This window comes from Mizuhopecten yessoensis, unplaced genomic scaffold (genome assembly GCF_002113885.1).
Source record: "Mizuhopecten yessoensis strain PY_sf001 unplaced genomic scaffold, ASM211388v2 scaffold7597, whole genome shotgun sequence".
NCBI lineage: Eukaryota > Metazoa > Mollusca > Bivalvia > Pectinida > Pectinidae > Mizuhopecten > Mizuhopecten yessoensis.
This window is the reverse complement of record NW_018407127.1, coordinates 397,621-412,398: the sequence shown is the minus strand read 5'-3', so window position 1 is coordinate 412,398 and position 14,778 is coordinate 397,621. Positions and strand designations below refer to the sequence as shown.

General features: G+C 35.3%; 2 protein-coding genes across 3 annotated transcripts in view; one reads left to right on the top strand and one right to left on the bottom strand.

The window, feature by feature from the left end:
• LOC110453992 (von Willebrand factor A domain-containing protein 9-like) overlaps nucleotides 1-10,296 on the bottom strand; it is a 33,680-nt gene extending 23,384 nt beyond the window's left edge. The window contains exons 1-2 of the mRNA XM_021503263.1: nucleotides 10,132-10,296; nucleotides 2,893-3,056 (exon numbers count right to left, since the gene is read on the bottom strand). Of these exons, the coding sequence (XP_021358938.1) occupies nucleotides 2,893-3,054 (162 nt within the window). The 5' untranslated portion in view covers nucleotides 3,055-3,056; nucleotides 10,132-10,296. The remainder of the gene's footprint in view (nucleotides 1-2,892; nucleotides 3,057-10,131) is intronic.
• A 238-nt stretch (nucleotides 10,297-10,534) lies between these two features.
• LOC110453993 (sodium/potassium/calcium exchanger 2-like) overlaps nucleotides 10,535-14,778 on the top strand; it is a 52,796-nt gene continuing 48,552 nt past the window's right edge. For both annotated transcript variants that reach the window (XM_021503267.1, XM_021503264.1), the window contains exon 1: nucleotides 10,535-10,644. The gene's annotated coding sequence lies outside the window, so the exon portion shown is untranslated. The remainder of the gene's footprint in view (nucleotides 10,645-14,778) is intronic.

The following is a 14,778-nucleotide window of genomic DNA, read 5'->3' as shown; positions in this document are numbered from 1 at the left end:
TACACCAAATATAAAACAAATCCTTTCATTCCGACAAAAGAAGTAGGATTTTAAAGAACAATTTGCTATGTTTCCCCTATTGGGCCCCGGCCCTCAGACCCCTGGGGGGCCAGACCCATGGTTTAAACAAAATAGGTTCCACTTGTCCCAAGGATGCTTCAGACCAAATATGGAACAAATACTTTCATTCCTACAGAAGAAGAAGGATATTAAAAAAATTGCTTTATTTTCCGTATTGGGCCCTGCCCCTCAGCCCCCAGTGGGGCCACACCCACCGTTTATACAAAATTGATTCCCCTTCACCCAAGAATGCTTCAGACCAAATATGGAACAAATCCTTTCATTCCTACAGAAGAAGATGGATTTTAAAGAATTTGCTATATTTCCCCTATTGGGCCCCGTCCCTCAGCCCCAAGGGGGGCCAGACCCATCATTTATACAAAATTGAGTCCCCTTGGCCTAACGATGCTCCAGACCAAATTTAGTCCAAATCTACTGGGCCGTTCAGAACAAGTAGCGTTTTAAAGGAAAAGTTGACGGACGGACGGACGAACGATGCGCCATGGCATAAGCTCACTTGCCCTTCGGGCAGGTGAGCTAATGATCAATGCCTCTAATAATATTTCTTAAGATTGTAAAAAGTTCTGTACTTTGTCACATTCCCAGATGATATGCATAATTATTTCCCTCCAAGTTGCAAAAAAACCCATAAAGGGTTATCAGTGAGACGAGCCTTATACAGGGCTCACCCTGGACGTAAAAAATCAGTAGCCAAAAAAGTAGCCATGTTTGAATTTCAGTAGCCAATTTTTTTTAAACAGTGGCCATACTTTCTCGGCCCCCAACCGTTACGGATAGGCCCTCCATTAAAATCATTAAATATTTAATATTTTTTGAAGTGCAATACTATTCAATATGATGTTAAATTAAAGAGAGAGAAATCAGCCTTTATCTCATTTTCTTGACACAGGAATTGTGAAAAAAACTAGCTTGAAAAGTTCAAATATGATATTAATCGCCTTTAATTCCGTGCCTTCAATCAAAAAATAAAACTAATATAATCCAAATCAAAAGTAGCCTCAGTGATGCAATATTGATAATTATTTTTCCTTTGTTTACATTCACCGTAATTCATGTTTTATGTAAAAAAAAATATATAAATATATTTAAAAAGATCACACATTTCAAATGTAAATGGCAGTAGAACACATTTGAAAGGAAAAGGACGAATTTATAACGGTATTGACCAACCCACAGGTAATAGACTCAACATATCCTATGCCTATATTCTAATATGTAATTAGTACAAATTAGAATATAGGCATAGGATATGTTGTGTCTATTACCTGTGGACCAACCCTTCGAATAAATCGGGAGCACATCACGTCGCGCAACTTGGCCATTGGCACCTATTAATACAAGCGACCGTCGAAGTAATTCTGAACGGTTTGCTGTTTTAAAAACTGCATAACTGGGATGCTAAATAACTTTTCTCGATCACTTGAAATTCTAAAACATCTAGCCACGAAGGTACACAGTCAGATACGATATAGGGCCTCTCGTTTGAAGTTATCTGAAAGGCCGAAAATCGGCACTTCGACATGGTGTTTCAAGGCGATACTTATACTTTCTAGTCAAGCATATCGGACGTATTTGTGCTTACTACGGTACTTGAAAAGGTAAATGAATACCATCTACACTAATTTAGATATACTGAACCCATAAATTTGTTGGATGCGGTGTTTGAACGAGTTTATCAGATCGGTTTACGGCGCCATCAAATGTACTTGTGCGAGACCACCTATGTGTGACTCGCTTATCAGACTGTTTTCTCAACGTCAATGGGTCATCCTATTAACTTGACCCCACTGTCCATTATTGTACAAGAATTATAACCCCTTTTGCCATCTGGAGCTTGATAATCGACTTTACAACTTAGACAAAAGCATTAATTAACTCGCAGTCGTACAGCGCGCGCTGATCTGTGACGACCCTGATTATGTTTACGCAATCAGTGTCAGCCACAATACACACGTGAGCTCGAGTAGACGGATCGTTTTCTACGACAAAGATACAGAGTTTCCCCATTTTTAAAAACTTAGTAGTCAATTTAGTAGCCACATCAAATTTTTAGTAGCCAATAAAAAATAAAAGTAGCCAATGGCTACTTTGGCTACCGACAGCGTGAGCCCTGCTTATATAAGTAAACATTTGTAGTTCAAATAAAATGTATGATTCTTACTTGCAACCGCTATAATGTAGATTTGGAAGTTACGCAAAAAGGAATCTGAAATATTTTCTTCCTTTTGTCATTTGACTGTAGAAAATTAACAAAGGACCCTAAATCTTTATAAGACCTTACTTGGGTACTTGTATACACAATTTTGGCATAGTACATGTAAGCAGGATATTCCGTGGACATAGTGACACAGCTGACTGGCTCAATAGGATGAATTAAAAATCTAGAGTTCCATCCAGTAGTAGCGGGAATGAATAGCATGTTCTTAACACATCAGACAATATCTGAAGGATAACAGACAAATAATAAGACTTTTTTTCTCTATTGTAAAACATATTTTCATGATGCATACACAACATTAAAATTATCTGTTGTATCCATTTGTTATCAAGAAGGGCTGCAAATAGCCTGAGTTTCCTTCACCTCATCCATTATATTTTAAACAGTTACAAAAGCCATTTTCTGTTACTGCTTTTGTGCCTTATTTACAGTTTTCACCCTCGAGTGTTTGATGAGGTGGTATTAAATGTATACTGAATGTAGGAGAAAACTTAAGTGTCCAGTCATGTTTTGGTGAAAGATGAGTGCAATAAATAATCACTTCACTATCTGACCACTGACAAAAAAATATATTTAAATATGTAAATACAAACCAAGGAAGTCAGTTCTAGTCTACAGCTTGAAGCCATAAAATCAAGTAGGGTGTTGATGCCATGAATGGCTAAGTTTCGACGCTGATATTCCTCCGGACATTCTGTTCCTGTCACAGGTCTACTCATAGACAGAGACACATCTAGAGCTATCACAGTTGGCATGTCTGCAAAAAAAAAGAGCTAATATATGCCCATCAAATGCCATATAGTGTTATATACTTTCTTACATTGAAATAAGATCTGCATCATTCTAAGAGTGGTTAGCTGACATGCTATAAAAAATGTAGAAGAAAATCTCCGGACAAAAAATCAAATACTGAAATGACTAAAGGGCAATAACTTTTGGAAAAATTGTTGAATCAAAATTCTTTTTAGGGATACACAACTTCATATCTTGATTATAATGTATACCAAGTTTCAAAGAGATCCGTTGGTAAATTTAGGAGGAGATTGCCGGACAAAACCAGAAATACACATTACAAAACAAGGCATCTATAAATAAACTATTCAACAACATCAACCCACATAAAGCAACAGGACCTGACAATATACACGGCAGAATACTTAAAGAATTCAGTGAAATCACAGCACCCATTCACACAAAAATCTTCACCCGCTCGCTCACTACAGGAACACTAGCTACCATCAGATTGGAAACAGGCAAACGTCAACCCAGTATACAAACAAGGAGACAAGTACAACCCAGCAAATTACAGACCAATATCACTAACCTGCATCACATGTAAACTCATGGAACACATCATAACAAGTGCCACAATGACACATCTGGAGAACAACAACATATTATATGACCTACAACACGGCTTTAGATCCTCCAGATCCTGTGAAACACAGCTCACCACCTTCGTACACGATCCCGCATCAAATAACAACGTGTACATCAACAAACAGACAGACATCATCATTATGAACTTTTCCAAAGCTTTCGACAAAGTCCCACACGAACGACTACAGTACAAACTCAAATATTACGGGATAACAGGGAACACACACGCATGGATTACAGACTTTTTCTCATTCCGCACCCAAACAGTAGTACATGAGGGCAAACAATCAGACATAATACAAGTAACCTCTGGGGTAACCTCTGGGGTCCCCTCAAGGAACCTGTTTGGGCCCCATGCATCCTCTTCCTCATCTACATCAATGACTTCCACGAATACATGAAATACAGTACACTTAAGACTATTTGCAAACGACAGCATCATATTCAAGACGATAAACAACAAAGAAGACACTTTAAAACTTCAACATGACCTTAATGCAGCAGGACAATGGGAGACGGACTGGCTAATGAGATTTCATCCTGACAAATGCAACATATTCAACATTGCACAGAAATGCAACAAAATACACCATGACTACAAACTCCACAACCACACATTACACCAAGTAGAATCCAGCAAATACTTATATATAAGGCTTAACATTACAAAATAACCTACGATGAGACAAACATATTAACAACATCATGGGCGGATTGGTCGAGTGGTTAACACTTCGGCCTTCCACGCAGGCGGCCGGGGTTCGATCCCTGAAGTTGTCAGACGCATGGAATATTGCAGAAAAAGTGTTTTTCTCCAGCCCACACAACTCCAACAACCCAGGTGGAGTATAAAATGGTCTGGGGTGGATGTTGCGGTATCTGTGATGTAGCATTCAAGTGAGGTGGCACTATAAAAGATGCCGTTGGAAGCACGTCCCACTACAAACAGAACACGATACATCTCCAGCATACACACATAATGAGATATTAGACAGGTGGCATAGGACTAGTAGTTAGCGCCTGATAAGGCAGCTCCTGCGAATTCCTCAAAAATTGTATATCCTTATTGTATTAATTGTATATCTATGTACTGTATAATGCACTTTAGAGTGGCTTATGTTAGCTAGATAGGGCGCTATATCAAATGTTGTATATTATTATTATTATTATCATCACAGTCAATGCCAATAGGTCCCTAGGTTTTCAAAAACGCAACTTAAAAATAAACTCACCACATATAACAGAACACACATACAAAGCACTAGTCAAACCAAAACTTGAATACTGCTCTTCCATTTCGGATCCACACAACACAAACCAAATTAAACAAATAGAAAAAACACAACGAAGAGCAGCACGCTACGTAAACAACATATACCACAACACCAGCTCAGTAAAAGACATGATCCACAAACTACAATGGCAAACACTACAAACACGGCGGTTTCACACAAGAATGATCCTTTTTTTTTTTTACAAAATTGTACACCAAATTGAAGCTATAAACCCAACATATATACTCACACCCTCGAAACCAGACATGCACACCCTCACACATTCAAACACATATCTGCTACAAAAGACACCTGCAAAAATATTTATTCTTTCCACACAAAATAAAACAATGCAATCTCCTTCCCTTTACACTTTTTCCTTTTTCTGCTCTTATTTATTTTATTTTATTTTTATTTAATTTTTACCCTTAAGGAAGCTAGCAGTTAGTCAAACCATTCTCCCATATTAGTACTACTTACACTTGTAGTCTATTTGGTTATTTGTTTATTGTGTGTGTGTGGATGTGAGTGTGTATGATTGTTTATTGTGTGTGTGTGTGGATGTGAGTGTGTATGATTGTTTATTGTGTGTGTGTGGATGTGAGCGTGTATGACTGTTTATTGTGTGTGTGTGAATTTGAGTGTGTATGATTGTTTATTGTGTGTTTGGTAATGTGAGTGTGTATGATTGTTTATTGTGTGTGTGTGGATGCGAGTGTGTATGACTGTTTATTGTGCGTGTGTGAATGTGAGTGTGTATGACTGTTTATTGTGTGTGTGTGTGGATGCGAGTGTGTATGACTGTTTATTGTGTGTGTGTGGATATGAGTGTGTATGACTGTTTATTGTGTGTGTGTAGATGTGTGTGTATGACTGTTTATTGTGTGTGTGGATGTGAGTGTGTATGATTGTTTATTGTGTGTGTGGATGTGAGTGTGTATGATTTTTTATTGTGTGTGTGTGTGGATGCGGGTGTGTATGACTGTTTATTGTGTGTGTGTGGATGTGAGTGTGTATGATTGTTTATTGTGCNACTGGAGCATTGATTGATAGAGACATCCTTTCTTTATATCACAATTTAGACACTATCAACAATGATTACTATTCTAATATTACTGTCAGGTGATGTACATCGTAACCCTGGACCGATAATTACAGATAAAAATATGACAAATAATATTTCAATACTACATTTAAATGTTAGATCTTTTCGTAATAAATTAGATTTAATTGATTCTGAATTCTCTGATATTGACATCCTTTGCATCACTGAAACTCACTTGAACAATACTATAGATGATGATGTTATTCTACTCAACCTCACTCACAATTATTTAGAGAAGATCGTAGCGATAGACTTGGAGGAGGAATCATTATTTATACCAAAAACAGTATTCATGCTGTTAGAAGATCTGATTTAGAACCAATTAATATGGTGCTGGAAATTACCACATCTAACATTTTTTTTTACTTTGCTGTTTATATTGACCACCTAACTGTCTAGTACAGGACTGGTCAAAATTTGACAACCTAATTGTAAATTTTGTGGATGCTAACTCTAATGTCATAATTACGGGTGACATAAATCAGGATATGCCACTTTTACCTAATAATTCACATCTTGCCAAAACCTTAAAGTTTCAATTAATTAATCTAATTAAATCTCCTACTCGGATAACTAATACTTCTTCTACCAGTATTGATGTGTTTTATATTAATAACATAGGTATAGTACAAAATACTGAACTTCTCTCTCCACTCTGTAGTGACCACTGTCCAATAATTTAAAATTTGTCTTTTAAAGTATTAAAAGAAAAGTCATTTAAACATACATTATACAAATTTGATGAAGCTAACTGGGATGAAATTAATTCAAATCTACTATCTGTTGATTGGGAAACAGTAATTGCTAACAATGATAATGTCGATGATTTTAACAGCATACTGATGGATAAAATATCAACCCAAGCTGAAATTCATATTCCTAAAAAATATAAGAATAAGACCTAATGATAAACCGTGGATGACACATTTGATATGTACTAATCTTAGGGAAAAAAATTGTCTTCATAAAATTGCAGTTAATAGTAACAAAGAGAATGATTGGTTTAAATTTAGATTAGCACGTAATAATTGTATAGATCTCATAAGAACAGCTAAAGTTAATTATTTAAATAAACTTCAAAATTCCTTATCTGATAAATCAATTCCTCCTGGTAAATGGTGGCGTATAGCTAAATCTATAAGTAACCTTTCCAATAAAAGTAAATCCTCACCTCCTCTAAAAGAAGGTAATAATATTTTAATTCATCCACTTGATAAAGCTGAAGCTTTAAATAATTTCTTTTCGTCTATATCTAATTCTGTCACAGATGATATCAATACTTCAAACCATGAATTTGACTTACCTCCCCTTAGTCACCTTAAATATGACAATATCATAATAACTGACCAGGATGTTCAGGACCAGATAGAATTAATTAATGTTAATAAACCCCCAGGACCTGATAATATTGCACCTAAATTAATAAAAAAATCTTTTACCCTCTCTAATATTACCTCTAAAAAATCTTTTCCAAAAAACTATTTCACAAGGTAGAATTCCACTAATATGATATCTGCTAATATTATTGCACTGTACAAAGGTAAAGGTTCCATGGAGACCCTAATAACTATAGACCAATAGCTGTTACTTCATGTTTTATTAAGATCTTAGAAAAAATGTATTTAAATATGTATTTAACCATGTACCTAAACATCACATAATTAGTAACCATCAATCTGGCTTCCAACCCAAGGACTCAACAGTCAATCAACTATTATGTATATATATGATACAATAATTAAAAACTTAGATCAAGGTAAAGATATTAGATTGGTTTTCTGTGATATTAGCAAAGCATTTGATAGAGTTTGGCATATATAAGGGATTATTGTATTAAATAAAAAAATATGGAATCTATGGAAATCTTTTTAATTGGTTTGAAAATTATTTATCAGACAGAAAACAACGGGTTATTTGAAGGTTACAGCTCTTACATTTCAGTATATCTATGCAGGTGTTCCACAAGGTTCAGTTCTTGGTCCTTTTCTTTTTCTCCTTTTTATAAATGACATAACCCATGAGATAAGCACAAATATAAAGTTGTTTGCTGATGATACCTCACTTTTTGTAATTGTTGAAGACGACATGATCGCTCCTTGTATTGCACTGAATGAAGATCTAGATTCTGTTAACGAATGGGCAAACAAGTGGAAAATTAAATTCAATCCCAATAAAACCATAGGACTAACAGTGTCTAGAAGGAATAGAAGGCACCCCCCCCTCTTTTCTTTGATAATAAATTATTAACTGACGAAATAAATCATAAACATTTAGGGTTACTTTTTAATTCTTAAGGTACATGGGGGGACCATATTCATGATATTTTTTAATAAAGCTTGTATTAGACTAAACATATTGAAGACCTGTGCTTGAGTATGGTGATATTATCTGGAATAACTATACCATATGAGAATCTAGTATGCTTGAATCTGTTCAAATTGAAGCTATGAAAATTATATCGGGGTTAAGAAGTACGTGGGACATATCTCATCGTAAACTATACCTTGAGGTAAATATGGAAACTTTAAGTTTAAGACGTCATAAACATAAATTAATTCTAATGTATAAGATAATAAACCACTTAACACCGACTATCTTTATAATATTATTGTACCTTTTATTAATAATGCTAATAACCCATATGGATTGAGGCATACTAGATTCTTTAATGTACCTCAATCTAGAACTCATATTTACAACACTAGTTTCTTTCCTGATACAATGAACTTATGGAACTTATTAGATTCTTCTATAACATCTGCTAATTCCCTTACTTCGTTCAAATACCAACTTAAAAACTATTTCAATAATCAAGTAGATAATATTTCCCTGATCTTTAAACAGTGCAATCCTAGGAATTTTAATATAATACTTTGTCAAATCAGGCATAAAGCAAGTGACTTAAACTTTGATAAATTTACTGATCACCTTATTCATGAGGGCAGTTGTTCTTGTGGAGCACCGCACGAAGGTGCTGATAATTTTTTCTTTTTTTTGGTCCTAATTATTCTGATTTCAGACTGGATTTTTATGAAATATATAATGTAGTAGGATTTATTAGTCTAAAATTACTTACATCAGGAGATAATGAGCCATCACCAGAAACTAATAATTATATATTATCTAAAGTTGAGAAATTTATTGATTTAACTAATAGATTCGCCTAACTCAAATTTGATTATAGTATATTTTCATTTAATACTTCCCGTTATATCAATCTGCTCTGTGAATGTGTGTGTGTGCGTGTGTGTTTAGAAGTATGTATGTTGCCAGTGACGCTGTACTTGTACCATAACATCAAAAATGAACTAGTCTTCTACATATACGCCACTGGTAGAAGTGTTAGCCTTGTTATTTATGTGTGTAGTTCAAACATTCAGCCATATAATTAATTCAAACATATATACATATTTTCCATATAAATGTCCATCTATTTCAATACGTAATTAATTATCGATAATTTTGTAAATATATCTTATTATTCTTTGTAAATGTACATATGTTGTACCGTTTCAGGAGAAGACTAATATAGGCACTGCCTGTTGTCTAACCTTTAGTAAATACAATCAAATTTGTTGAAACCAAAAAATCCCATAGCAACAGTACAATGCACAACACTAGAGGACTTCAAGGCACACATACCCCTTAATTATCACACGCTTAAACATACGCCAGCTTTTACCTTTTATCTATACCTTGCACAAAACACACCAAACTAATCACTGTAAATAACCCCTTTTTGCACGCCTCTGTGATAGGACCCCCGAGGGCATGATCGTCATTATATTGATGGAGCCCCGGGACCATAAGTAGAAGATCAGAATTACTTCCTTGACCCATATAAAATTTCAAGTAATTCCTATCCTACAAACATATACGTTTGCAAGGATCCAGTGTTATTCGGGAAGTTACCGCTAATATACACACGAAGGCACATTGCCAATTAATTTTATTCTATGGGTTTTTTCTCGGCAAATTTTCACCTGAAGGGCTCAGAAACGGGTCATCGGATTATTTGCAAACAAAGTAAACAAATGCTGCGACTGATCGAAATCCACAGCAAAAAAGCGTACTTAATAAACTGCTGAAGGATCGATAAAACAGGTCAACTCTGCAAAGTTAAAATTTGATTTTCTCATGCAACGTATAGGCACTGTCCATGTCGACAACCAAATGTTTCAGCCACTAGTGCTTCTCAAGCTTCCCGGCACATGTCGATTGAACGCCATCTTTAGGGTCAAGAGGTCAAATAAGAAATGTCACAGGAAATAAGCAATGGAAACCAGAATTTTTGCTTCAGTGTAAAAAGTTTGATTTGAAAAATTAAAATCGAAGAAATTTGTCTTCGTTGTTTAATTATAATTAATACTACACTTTGTCTCGGTGAAAATTTTGTAGAACTATATTTTTTTATTAAAAAACCGGAAGACAAAATTCATCCGCTTTAAAAGTGCCCTCTGGGCATGCGTACATCATTATTAGCATCAGCAGCAACCATGGCATCGTCTGATGAACTGTCACCAACGGAGTGCAATCAACGATACTAATTTATCTGGTGACGACAGCGCTGGATTCTCGTTTAATACGTAAGTTCGGCCAGTTGTTTATGTATTTCATACAAAATATTCTCGTTAATCTGTTGATAACACGAAAGTAGCACATGTTGCCATACTAAACAATGTAATTGGCTTACAAGTGCACTGTTGCGGTCAAATTGTTTTTGAATATTAATATTAGCTCTAGATGTTTTTGTATGTATTAACATCATGTTTATATTGTATGATATTCATGTTCAATTTTGGATTTTTCGAATTTATCTATTATTCATCGTTGTGAACAGCTGAAGTTGAGGTCAATATCTCTGAACAGGCGCATTGGCTAATCAACAAGTACTGTACTGTAGGCTTGTTAATAATTTGTGATAGGTGGAGATTAAGGTGTTTGGATCTGAAGTCAGTGAAGAGTGAAAAAAAGTGTCAGATTGATGTTGATATGTATGCTAAACATGTGTTAATTACCTGCCCAGCACCAATTTACCATCACACAACGGGTTAATTACTCTCCTGATTCAATGGTGTAAGTTAATTAGCATATAAAGTTGCATACCTACCAACAGACCACTGTCTAGCATGGTTCGAGTGGTGTTTTGATTCATTTCATATATTGATATTGTAGCAGAAGACACAATTGCATGGCCAGTCTAGATTCAAACCTGTGACCTTCCAAACTCTAAATGGACACTTATAGAACTACTGTACCAATCATTCTTAACAATTCCTTTTGAAATTTCTATGGCAGCGATTCTGTGTGCTTAAAATTAAAAAACAAAAATAAAACACCTTAGGGACCAAATGATCCTTAAAAATGACATATTTCAAGTTCTTTCAGATGAAATCGTTTCAGTGTAATGCTTAGAATGTAGGCATAGTTTAGCAAATTGACTATAGTTGGAAATATTCAATTTTAAGGGTAAGAAATCGGGAGTCACCCTCCGAAATAGAATTGGCAAGTTTTGATGACCAGTTGAGCTACCCATCAACCACAGATACAAGCCTCATCTGCCAATACACCTGTCATTGCACTTGTTACACACCCATGACCAAGACCAAATTCTGAATTATTCAAAAAGTCATTTACTTACACTGGAGCAATGTAATGGAATAATTTATATATTTTCAATATTAAAAATACGACCACAGTTTGTTCTTTCAAGAAACACCTTAGGCAGCATCTGCTATCTCTATATTTAAATGAGCAATGTTATTCACACAGGTAACTGTCAAAACTTAAAAAGTTTCTGTGAAGGTATTGTTACCTTGTACTTTGATGTAAAATTTTGTACATATTTACATATGCTCAATTATATTAAAACTGTATTCCTCAGGGAAAGAATGCTGTGTGTATGAATGAGCAAAGAGTTTATTTGTCAAATAGTTTGTTTACTGTTTTTATCTGTATAATAATTTGATATTATTCACGATGCGTTCGTTCAGATATAGACAATAGTGCATGTATCGTTTATCTAGTCAGCAGATTAGTCTGATTACCAACTATTCATAAACAATAGTAGCTTTCAGTAATCTTACATAATGTTTATTTGTTGTTCATGATTTTGTAGTTAGCATAATAATCTGTTTGAATGTCAGGTTCCATGTTTGTAAGATGTTTGAGAGGGCCATATGGAAGATTAGTCTTGTACTAAATATGTAACCCTCCTTAAATAAAGATAAAAAAAGCGGAAATAGCACGCGTAAATGCGAGTAAGGTACTGAGCGGATGTGATGTAATGTGTTGTAAACCTGTTTGTCCAGTACGTATTGTCTATGTATAGAATACCTAGTGTTGAATGTAGGGTAATTTACCTGGTGCACTGGTCACTTTGAACAGAGCGGCCAGAGCGAGCACAGCGAACATCTTATACTTACACCTATATCTTTACCTAACCAGCATAGGAATTAAAAGAGGTAGCGGGCACTAGAGCCAAAAGCAAATAACCTTACATTGAACGAGTAAGACTGAGGACTCGGCGGACTTTGTCCGAGAAAACCCTCTTCACATTGAAGAGGGTTTTTACTTACGTAATAAATTAACTGAGAAAAGAACCCAGGAGTTGTCGTATACATTTGTATCCAAGATAAAAGACGACTATTACATTATTATTATTATTATTATTATGGGTTACTTAAAGTCTGGGCCTCTTGCAATTGTTTTTAACATATATATTATACCCCCTGCAAAGAAGTTGGGGGGGATTATGTTGGAATCGGCTTGTCTGTCTGTAGAAAAAGATTGACCGGACAACTTATTCTAAAGTAATGGATGAATTTCAACGAAACTTTCCACATATGATATCTACCACCTGAAGTTGTGCATCCATGTATTATTAGCCCACCATCATCTGATGGTGGGCTATTCAAATCACCCTGCGTCTGTGATCCGTCATTCTTCATCCGTCGTCCGCCCTTTAACAATTCTTGTTATCGCTAATTCTCAGGAAGTACCAAAGAGATCTTTCTCAAATTTTTATATGTTGGGTTTCATTGGTCTTTAGTTGTGCATGTTTTCTTTTGAGACTGATAAACAAAATGGCTGACAGGCAGCCATCTTGGATTTGACAGTGAAGTTTTGTTATCGCTTTTTCTCAATACCAAGTACTGGAGATCTTTCCTAAATTTGACATGTAGGTTCCCCTCTGTCTGTTGTTGTGCTTGCTTTCTTTTGAGACTGATCGAATAAAAAAAATGGCCAACAGGCATGCAGCCATCTTGGATTTTGACAGTGAAGTTTTGTTATCGCTATTTCTCAAGAAGTATGTGAGGGATCATTCTCAAATTTTATAAGTAGGTTGCCCTTGGTACCTTGTTGTTCATGTTTCCTTTTGAGACTGATCAGATAAATATACAAAATGGCCGACAGGCAGCCATCTTGGAATTTGACAGTGAAGGTTTGTAATCGTTATTTCTCAATAAGGACTAGAGATCTTTCTCAAATTTGACATGTAGGTTTCCCTTGGTCTGTAGTTGTGCATGTTTTCTTATCAGACTGATCAGATAAACCAATCTTTGATTTTTACAGTTAAGGTTTGATCGTGTTCTTTCTCAAGTTTTATTTGTAGCTAGGTTGCCCTTGGTCCTGTATTGTTTGTGTTTACTTTTGAGACTTATTTCGATCAGATAAACTAATCTTTGATTTTTGACTTTGAAGGTTTGTTAGTGCTATTTTCAGGAATAAATTGAGGCATCTTTCTCAAATTTTATATGTAGGTTCCCCTTGATCCCTTGTTGTGCATGTTTGCTTTTGAGACTGATCATAAAAACAAAATAGCCGAAGGAAAAACTAAACAGATCTTTCTCATATTGCATTGATTGGTTCTATTTATTTCACATTAAGTTGTGAACAAGGTTTTGCGTGAACTTCATAATAACTGAGAAATCTTCTCATTTCCAATCTTTACAAGTACTGTACTAGTGTATTTGAAATGAAAATCGCCCTTTGAAGGTTGTCTTTTATACACAGCAGTATTAAGTTTAGAACAAAAGTTACCTCAAGGTGCATTTACTGTTAACATGACACGATCAAACAGATAAGAGTAAAGGAGAGAAAAGATCAAATGACAAAGAACTAATGAAGATGGTAAAATGGTGGGTGCCAAGATCCCTCTAGGATATCTTGTTCTTTATTCTGACCTTTTTTTTTTTACAAAGTTATTGCCCTGTGTTGAACAAATCCTGAAACCTTTTGTCAAGACAACTCCTTTTATTGCTATGAATCGATTTCAATGAATGTTTCCATAGTTGATAACTACCACCAGAAGTTGTGCATCTTGGTATTCTTTTTTTATTCTGACCATTTTTTTACAAAGTTGTGTCCCTTTCTTGATAAATCCTTGTCCGGACAATCCTCCAAAAGTGCAGGGCAAATTTCAACAAAAGTTTGCAGATATGATAACTAACACCTGATATTGTGCATCCAGGTACTATTTTTGCATTCTGACATTTTTTTATGGAGTTATTGCCCTTTGTTGAAAAATGCTTGCTGGGACAACTCCTCCAAGACTCCTAATCTACTGGGCCAATTTCAAAGTTTACAGATGTGGTATCTGCCCCCTGACATTGTGCATCCCAGTAGTACTTTTTCATTTGATAAATGACTCTGGGGATTGGTCTGTTTCTAGACCCAATAATGCCCGGGGAAATCCCTGTAAATGATGTAGATCATGT